The 9,913-nt window shown below is 41.5% G+C and overlaps 1 protein-coding gene across 2 annotated transcripts in view; it reads right to left on the bottom strand.

Annotated features, from left to right (window-relative positions):
* The window catches only part of RARB (retinoic acid receptor beta), a 193,762-nt gene that overhangs the window by 40,142 nt on the left and 143,707 nt on the right, over positions 1 to 9,913 (bottom strand). For both annotated transcript variants that reach the window (XM_085311770.1, XM_085311771.1), the window contains exon 3: positions 7,448 to 7,589. In XM_085311770.1, coding sequence (XP_085167896.1) covers positions 7,448 to 7,589 — 142 coding nt within the window. The remainder of the gene's footprint in view (positions 1 to 7,447; positions 7,590 to 9,913) is intronic.

Raw genomic sequence — 9,913 nt, 5'->3', positions numbered from 1 at the left:
AAAAAAAAAAACTCCACCTTAAATCCAAAAGAGTATGACACGGAAAAATTTGAAGCTCCATTTGTTTGCAGTGTCCCTTTAACCATCCTCAAGAAGGGGCTGAGCTTTCAAGAGTAAGTGGCATGTGGCTAGAGAGCAACAGAAACCTTAACTGCTAATATCAACAGCCAGCCTCTGGACTAGAATCAAATGTGCCCCCATTAAAATAAGAAAAGGTTAAATCAAGTCATGGGACTTCGATAAAGCCACTGAACAGTAACACATACTTCACTTGAGTGTACTGCAGATTTAAGCCCGTGCTGTTCTGCAAAAATTAAGGCTGTATGCGCTTTAAACTTTTCACWGGTTATCTCAGAGTTTCACCTATATTGGAAGAAAAGTTATTCATGAAAGAACCCTGTATCACTCAACTGAATTTATTCCAYAGGACAAGATCAAAAGGCATTCAGAAAGTCCAGAACTTCATAATATCTTACTGCCAATTTCCACCTTTTCTTAAACTGCATCTGGTTTTTGAGTCATATTGGATATTGTAGTGAAAACTGGTTAATGTAATAACTTCAGAAGTGTCACAGTTTTAATAAAACACCTTGTTAAACAAAAGACAGACACATATTCATAGCCATGGAGGATTAGGATTTACGGATGCAGACGAAGGCTGTGATGGCTCCAGCCATCGGGTGACTTGTGCGGGTGCCCATGTTGTCATAGAGACAGCAGAGAGCACCGGCAAGTTCACCACACCAGCTATACCTCAGTGAATATGTCTTAATGCAACCTCCAGCTGAAGACATGCAATCCATCTCTGTATGAGCTTATTGAAGGAATTCCCTTTATGCCTACTCAGTCCTCAAGAGCCACAAATGAAAGGAAAAAGATGTAAGAGATATATACTTTTAAAATCATTAAAGATAAGACAAAGCCTAGTGTTTCTGTTGTATTGAAGGAGAAAACAGAAAAGATAACTTTCATTTGAACAAGTAGTGATGCAAAACATTAACTAAATGCCTTTAATAAGTTAAAAAAAAAAAGGGAGAGAGAAAAGAAAGAAGGAAAGAAAGAAGGATGGAAAGAGCAATTTCCAGAGCCTTCATGCAAGGTCAGCTGCACGCAGCAGCATCTCCCTGTTTCCCAGGGACCTCTGCCACCCTGCTGCTGCTCTGCTCCTGATTCTCTCCCACTCCGTGCCTGCTGCATTCAATCGCCTTGCTCCTCCTTATACTAGGAAATACAAACAGGAGTTTGCCTGTCTCTACATCTCTTACTTCCTCCCAGCACCTCCCAGTCAGATGGCACACGAGCACCCATTTATTTTGCCAGGGTGCAACAGCACCCTCCAGCCCTTCAGTAGCCCCCAGCTTCCATAACTGTGGGCTTTCTACTCAAGAAAATAATGCAAGTGTTGCAGCACTAGCATGTTCTAGTGTGAAGTTACAATTATTTATCACACCACACCTGAAAGGCCATGGACAGAAGAACAGAACCTCAGGACTAGGTTCATACCTSTCTCCTGAATTTTATGATCTAAAGATCAGACTAATTGCCAAATCATCGTGACTTGAGCAAGGTTCACAAATCATGCTGTGCTTGAGGAATTAGGAGAGGATTTACTTAGCTGCATCATGAAAGGTGCCAATAAATTGTTCAGCTGGAGAGTTAACATAATAAAAAAAAAATCACTTTTTATGTTATTTTCTTTAGCAGTTTATTAATTGCTGCCTGAAATACTTTTCTGAAACACAATGAGCTGCAAATGAATTCATGGGCTATTAATCTGCTGTACACGGCACTGGAGGGAAAGCTCATTAGGTGAGTTGATGCAATTACTGCTATTACATAACCATCTTCACAGAACATGGAGTAAATTATGAATAATAACATTCAATCTAAGTTGCTCCTTTAAACATTAGAGCTGGYAAGTGAAAGCCGTGCAAAATCAAGAGGAAAGGCACAGAAGAGGCAGATCTCAAAAGGAGAGGGGAAAAAAATCTGCTTCTTTGAAGACACCAAGCCACTGCAAAAGCAAAAGATGTTTGTTTAACCACGGGAAACACTGTGCAAGAAGTAGAACTCAGTTCTTTACAACAGTATTTTAACTGTATATAAATCATTTTTTAGCCACCCAACATAACAAAGTGTGCATTATCTCTGGCAAAGGACAGATTGACCCTAGACCATTATGTTTTTTGTAGCAGGCAGACTCTTTCTGTTGACTTTGCTCTCATCTTAAAATATCTCCTTGTCAGTGCTTGGCCAGATCTTTAAAAGTTCCCAATTTCTCAAGCTGAAAAAAATAAATAAATACAATCCTTCCTATCCAGTCAGAAACTGGAAAAGAGACAACCTTAATGAACAAGGCTAAACATTGTGATCTGTGAATTGACTGCTCTTTCCCCACTACCTATACACTTAAATCCTTAATTTCATTGTAATTTTCATATTCAGTTAGAATTTTTCACCTTCACAACACAAGCTCTCTCAACTCCTGCAAAGAGGGTCATCATTTTCACTCATCAATATAGGAAAACTAACCTTATCTTGTAACTTTTAGTGACATAAACCAGTCTCAAAACACAATTCATGGTCTTGTGTTTTCCCTTCCAATATTTAGATGATGTCTCTCAAGGAACCAACAAGAGTCATCAGACAAGACAACTACTTTGGAATTTTTGACCAAGCCTCTAGYGACTATGTGGTATTTAGGCATCTAGTTAAAAATTTAGCCCATAGCAAAGCAGAAACAATTCTTAAATCCAGTTCTTACTGCCAGTTAGAAAGAATTAAACATACTTAAACTCTGAGTAAAAGCATCTAAACAAAGATCTCATGAGTTATAATTAACTTGCTTTAAAAATACATTGTTAGTGGATCTGGATGAACCTTCTCAAATGCAGCTACAGAAATTAGCCATCCAGTTAACAACTCATTGGAGATGGAATCTCACTTCCATAAGAAGACTGAAAGACTATAAATAGAACATAAAATTGCAATATAATATAAAAAAAACAAACAATTCTTTAAGTAGATATTTCCYGATTGCCAACTGAAAGCAAAAATAAAGTAGTCATCCTATTGTTCAGTAGCAGAATTTAATCTTATGTTCTAAGAAGTACAAACATTTAAATACTACAAGACTTTGAATTCTACGACGAGAAGTAACAGACATCTTTGTGCATTTTTTTTAATAAAACCAAAACAGAAAACACACAAAATTCCCCTCTTCATGGTAATTCCCCTGCATTCCCTCCTTTCTTCCTCCAAGGAGGTTAATTGTAAGCAGATTTACAAATCTGAACATTGCTCCAGTGCACTGGAGCAGTCTGGGACAATAATTCTCTGCYTTTACAAACATAATTTTGCTCTGCTAGGGGTCACTGCAGATGAAGCTTCTGCCAATAGAAATGGCTTTTCTGCACCACACCRCGGTCCTGGGACCAGGTGCCCATCTGGAGAGGTACCCGACAGACCATCAAGCACAGCTACAGCCCTTGCAGGCTGCAAGTTTTATAACAGAGGGTGGAAGGAGAGATTAGCCAGGCTAAGTCGAGCAGTTACACCCAAAGGAAGCTCCGTTTCTCCCACCTCACACCCTGCAACAAATCCAGTGTTTAAGTTTTATTTAAGCACAGGCTTCACCTCCTAAGTTGTATGTTCCAGCCCCCTGCTGGGAAGCACCTGTTGTGTTCCAGGGGTTTCCCCCCAATTCCTGCCAGTTCCCTTGATCATGCCAAGTGCCATGACCCTGCACGAGCTCTGGAGATGCAGGGTCCATGTGTGTAAATGCTGCGTGTGTCTTCCCCRCACCAGTGTCAGCCAGGGATGAAGCTTCAACAGCAGCTCAGGGATCACATATCAGAAGGGCAAAGGTGAGTTTCCTAACAAGATGCTCACAGCCCTAGCAGCCATCCCACTTAACTAGCAGCAAAAKAAAATAAAATGAAATAAAAATTAAAGAAATCCTATGTAATCATAGTTTGTCTCTACATGTTCATAAAAAAAAAAAGTGAGAGGCCGAAGTTGGGGGGAGGGAAAGGAGAGAACTGTTTTGGAACGCGGCACAGCACCTCAGCTGCACCCACAACTCCTGCACTAGCTTCCACGCGCTCACATACAAACCTACACGGGCCAGCTGCACAGTACCCCCCAAACCCGGCACGTGGTGCTAGGGAGGGGTTGGCCCTGGGCTGCTGCACCGCGAGCTGCGGCTCGCTTTGGGGGAACCCAAGCTCAGGAGTTGGAGGCGGCAGAGCGGAGGGATCAGACAGTAAGGCTTTACTTGAAGCTCTGTTTTCACCCTGCTGTCAGATAAGGCAGTCATCGCCAGGCCAGCTCCATGCTCCTCATACCCCTTGTTTTGTCTACTTAGAGCACTAACTCTTTGCAAGAGCAGCTATACAACAAGAGCCAGTTCCCACGCCAGTGGGATCCCGTTTCAGCTGGGTCTGGTAGATACCATCACAATCCCAACAGCTCCATTGCTGCCCTGGAGGCAGCCTTGCTACCGACCTCTCTATCAGATCTGGGGACTCCAATGGGGCAGGAGATACCTTATTTTTCTTAAGGGAACAAAACAAAACGTAAAGAAATGCAAATTTGATGCATTCCTTCATCATCTCACTTCATTCCCTGTGACAAGATAAAAGCATACAAGAAATACTGAGTATCTCTTTATCTCTTACAACATGCTCTATCTCCATCTTTAAAAATCTTACTTACTGCATTGGTTAGGCAGTCATTTCTGATCTTAGATAGTTTATGTGTAACTCTCATTAAACTCAAAGGAGCTGCATATCTAAGTGCCCTTTAAAGGCAGAGCAAAAAAATATGACTGTAAAATTTAAGCACAGATTATTCTGGATACTGAAATACTGCATTTACTCCTCCTTAGCGCTTGGGAACAGACTTTGGGGTTTGGCCATTGTAGCCTTGTTTTCCTGTTGGACTCCTCTGATACCTTGTAATAAGAAAGCCGTGAACAAAGCACAGAAAAAGGCAACAGAATGGTAAGAAGACAGAAAAAACAAAGTGTGAAAAAGGTACTTCTTTAGAAAAAAACCTCCATCTGTTAAAAAAAGCCCACTAACTTCCTTGGTTTACCATGTGTACTTCTAAAGAAGTGCACCTGAAACCTGGAGACATGTATGCAAGAAAGCTGGATTAGAAAAGAATTTTTTAAAGTTTAACTCTAAAAGGTTTATGAAGAGACAACAAAGAACCATCTCAGTCTTTGTTTTTAAACTCAGAGGACAAGACACTGCATTCAAACTGATGATATTTAAAACACAGTCTGTTACACTGCAAAAGCCTTCTACAGAAATGCAGCCAGAGGACATCCTTCACTTCTCCTAGTATCTTCTCTGCTCTCTCTCCAACCTACCATCTTGCTTTTGGTGCCTAGAGTGGCTTGAGATAAAGGCAACTGCCAAAGGGCAGTTTCTTCGAATCACAGAATCATAGAACTGGTATGGTTGGAAGGGACCTCTGGAGATCACCTAGTCCAACCCTCAAGCAAGCGGCCCATAGGGGGATTGAACCCACGACCTTGGCATTATTAGCACCACGCTCTAACCGAGTTTCACTCTCTGTTCCGACTAAGAAACATGCAGAGCTTAATTCATGCGTGAGACAACTCTGGCAAAGCTCCAGCTATCCTATGAGAGGAAAGAGAACAATATACAACCTAAAAAAAGTGGTAAATTTGTATACTTTAACCTTGGCTAACATGTTAGCAATACTGCTGCTATTTCCCAAACCTACTCTGATGAAGTATTATAGCATTTAAGAGGATTGTTATTTCAGATCAGCAGTAAAATCCTGCATGTTATGCCTGTTTCATTAACCACAGTTTCTAATTTCCATGAGGAAGGGTTGGAAACTCTGCAAAGCGGTCCTGAAGATATATCTAGCTCTTTCTCTGCAAGACTTTCCCTCTGAGAGGGGAAGCAGTAGACTGAGACAGAGAAAAAAAAGCTGCAATTAGTAGACTGGTGGGACTCTGGGACCCGTTCAGATCTTGCCCAAGTACAGAAAAATGAACTACTGGGACATCTCATGCAATTTTGGAAAGAGAAATGCTTATGACTGAACTGTAATTTAAATACGCTCTTAACTGTCTCATCAGTGTTRGTTTTCTTTCTCCAGTCTCAAGTCTTCTTAAAGAAGTTCTGTGGGTGAATTAAGTAAAGAGAGTGGTGTTGGGTAATTTTTTGCTTCTCATGGGCACACTAAAAATTTCTGTGTTGTATTGGAAGTGATCTAGCGCAATCAGGAAGAGTCATTGATAAAGGAAAAATTCCACAACAATATATCAGTGCATGTAAGGATTTTGGTTTTTTATTTTATTTTGATTGGTTTGATAGCAGTAAAAAAMACTCTTCTGAAAGAGTTCCCCCTGGAGATCTGAGAAAGCCTTCCTTCTGCTATGTTTTCATGCTTGAAAGGATTATCAGTTAACAAGGAGGGGGAAAAAAAATGTCTAACTAAATATTCTTTACAAAGCTAATTTCAAGGGCAAAGAAAAGACTTTTGGAAARTAGAGGGGGGAAAAAAAATCTGTTTTCCCCCTCCCATTTTGTACATTGAGCAATACTTTGCATATAGTCAGATTTACTAGGTAGGTTCAGGAGATTTCACCTTTTAGAGAGACTCCAACTAGTCAGAACTTAAGGCYGTTGTTCTACCAGCTTTTTAAAATGACACACACGAGTATTTTGAGTGGCTGGGTCACAGATTTGACGAGGGAACTATCGTGGAAACCTCTCTCCTCCCTCTCGCCACCCGCTGCCAGGGCGGCCGGTCCAGTCCCTGCGCGGTTCCCAGCACGGCGGCCGGTCCGGTCCCTGCGCGGTTCCCAGCACAGCTGCCCGTGCACCTGCACGGGGCTGAAGGACGGCTGCTGCCCACGGCATGAGGATCGAGGRGAAGTGCTGGGGAAACAACAGCCGGCACCGACACCGAGGCTCGCCAGGCAGCAAAGCGGTACGTGGGCGTTCACAGAAGGGCACCGAAGTGTTACAAGGGCTTAGCAAGCCAGCGCTGCCCCTTACACCCTTGTCCAAGATGCTCTTTCATAATTGAAAGCATCTGGTGATAACCCAGTATTAAAGCACATAGCTGTGACTGTGTTCTTTTGAATTTGGACAGGTTAATGCACATGCACTTAAAACCCAGCAGAAGTACCTACTAATAAGTTCTCACCTCCATCCAGGCTGGCCAGGTGGCACTTGCATCACATTGCGCTAGAAATTGTTAATGATGGTGTTTAGGCAGCAAAGTTAGGGACTCAAATCAGTAAAGAACAGGTCTGAAGCTGAGTGCAAAAGTCAAACTCCCTTTCTGCATATGAACGCAGATACTGGCTTCAATCACATAATATTTTTCTTCCCTGGGGACTGCCATATATACATACGATATGACAAACAGTAAATTGTTTCTGAAGACAACTTACATTCTTTGGACATTCCCACTTCAAAGCACTTCTGTAGTCTGCAGTACTGGCAGCGATTTCTAGTAACTTTATTGATAACACAGTTTTTATCTCTATGACATGTGTAAACCATGTTCTTCTGGATACTCCTGCGGAAGAAGCCCTGAAATCAAGAAAAAAAAAAGAAATCAAATCTTTGAGCTTCCCATAACCCTTAAAGACAAGCACTTAAAATAGCAAAATAGTTCAGAGTTATGGCTGAAGTAGGGAAGTTTTAAAGAYTCAGACTTACTATAATTTAATATTGTTTTCCTGCAACATAAAAATCATCTCTTAAATAAAAGCTAATTAAATAATGCAACCTAAAGCCAAAATAAACAAAACTAGAACTAGTAACAGCACTCAGGAAGTGAAGTCCTAGATTTTACATAAGGGCTCAAAGGAAGAAAGTTTGGGCTTATGTATTTAGTAATGAACTAGGTGAACAGTAGCCTTCCAGATCGAGCCACTTGGAAGTCCAACGCTCATCCAAGAAGCAATGGCTTCCCTCAGCTCTAAGGTCCCCTCTATTTTGGTTGTTGCAGAGATTCTCTAGCTTGAATGCTGCACATAGAAGTGAAGTAATTGGAAACCCAGCTCTTTTAGTAGTTACAACTCCTACAGCAATAAATTTGGCTTCTGTGGGTGGAAGAGTTCCACATCAGCTTACTGAGTTTTGAACTTGTAAACCCTGCCAATTACAGTATTTTTCTTATTCACACACAGCTGTGAAAATAATCATGTAGCTAGAATGATCTTGAACAGAAATTAAAAAAACAGAACTAAAAGGTTGGTTCATACTTCAGGAACATCATTTGACTGGATTCCTCCCATGGTAAGTAAGAGGGAGAAAAACATTCATAAATGGCAAGGCTGGTCAGCACAGGAAAAAAAAAAGGCAAAAACAAGTTAATTTCTTTATCTCCATTAAAAAACATGCTTTAGATAATATCATATAATCGTGAAGAAGAAAGGAGGATTATTTTAAGCATTTTAGAGCTCAGTCCACAGATAAGCAGTGAAAGTATTTCTGTGACAGACATTTGGAAATTTGACAGTGCTACTTAACCTTCTCACTCAGGTTTTGAGCATCATTTCAGCAAGCACTGGGGTCAAATTTCAGTCAACATCATAGCAGCACGGAAGGATATTTGGCAATTTAGTATTTGTTGGAGGGCTTGAAAGGTTGAAACTCTTCACTGAGCTGCATGTTCACGCCCTACAGGGAAGTAGTAGGCTTGATCTCAGAGATGATAGCTCTGTACCTACAACACRTTTGCCTGAAGATGTGATCATGGTGAGCTATAAAATAGGCTTTCTTAAAAGCACTCCCAGAAACACTCAAGCAGTTCAAAACCCCAAAACTCTGTCATTCAGAGTTAACCGAGAGAGTTTCTGGCCATACGATCAGGGAGCGGCAGGGCAAGCACAGTCAGTAAGGGCTGCTCATAAATTCCTTGCACACCCAACATGCTATAGATGCTAACGTTATGAAAATACCTCAGACTTGCTCAGAACCAAAAAATGCTTCTTTAATCACGCAACCCCTGGCAATAGCTTTCTGCGGCTCTTGCACAGGCAAGCCTCACCCTGAGGCTAGCTTCCCTGATTTAGAAGGGACTTGACATTATAATCAAAGTGGTAAATAAAAACTCTTTTCTTCTTTCTTTCTCTTAAGCTACTAGACCCAGAATAAATATTTAATGTCATTTATTTAGTCGATTAAAACCTTTTAAAGTTATCARTAACACATTTTATATTCAACTCATCAACACTGCTGGAATGTTTGCAGGAAAAAACATGGCAAGGGTATACATTTGTTTACTTGCTGAAAATTTGTAATACTATTCATTTATTACTTTCTTACTTTGATATTCCCATCTACCTGGCTCTGTGAGAACTGTTGGTCAGGCTAACCAGAATGGTAAGAGGTCTACGGCATTTATTTTATTTTACTTCAACAGGCAGAAGTTGCAAACTGTGCTGGCTCAGGGGTCAGTGTGGGGCTTGGTCACTTTCCCGCTGGAAGGAGGCAGCAGGAGCCCAGTCAGGTAACTTCCCCTTCAGCCATCCCAGTTTAACCCACTGCTGCGTGTAAAGCAGCACCCTTGGTCAGGCAGTAATGGATTTATAGCCCACGGAGCAGCTCAACGAGCCAGTAAGCAAAATGGCCTGAACAAACAAAAACAACTCTCACGTGCAACAAGCGTCTCACCTTGCAGTGAGTGATTTAATAGAGATCAGCTGCCAAAGCCTCCTCGTCGCCGGCACCCTCTCTGGGGCGCCGGCTGCCTATCAGCCATGCTTGAACAACCTCTAGTTTACTGAAACAGGCACTGCTTGAAATGAAATACGTGCATCAAGAGGCACCCAATACAGAGCGCAGCAGGAACAACCTCCCCAAAATAYGCCTGTAGTGCACCAAAATACAACCCGTGGCTAATGGCA

This window comes from Rhea americana, unplaced genomic scaffold (genome assembly GCF_003343005.1).
Source record: "Rhea americana isolate MKP2758 unplaced genomic scaffold, rheAme1 scaffold_35, whole genome shotgun sequence".
Classification (NCBI taxonomy): Eukaryota; Metazoa; Chordata; class Aves; order Rheiformes; family Rheidae; genus Rhea; species Rhea americana.
This window is presented reverse-complemented; position numbering and strand designations above follow the sequence as displayed.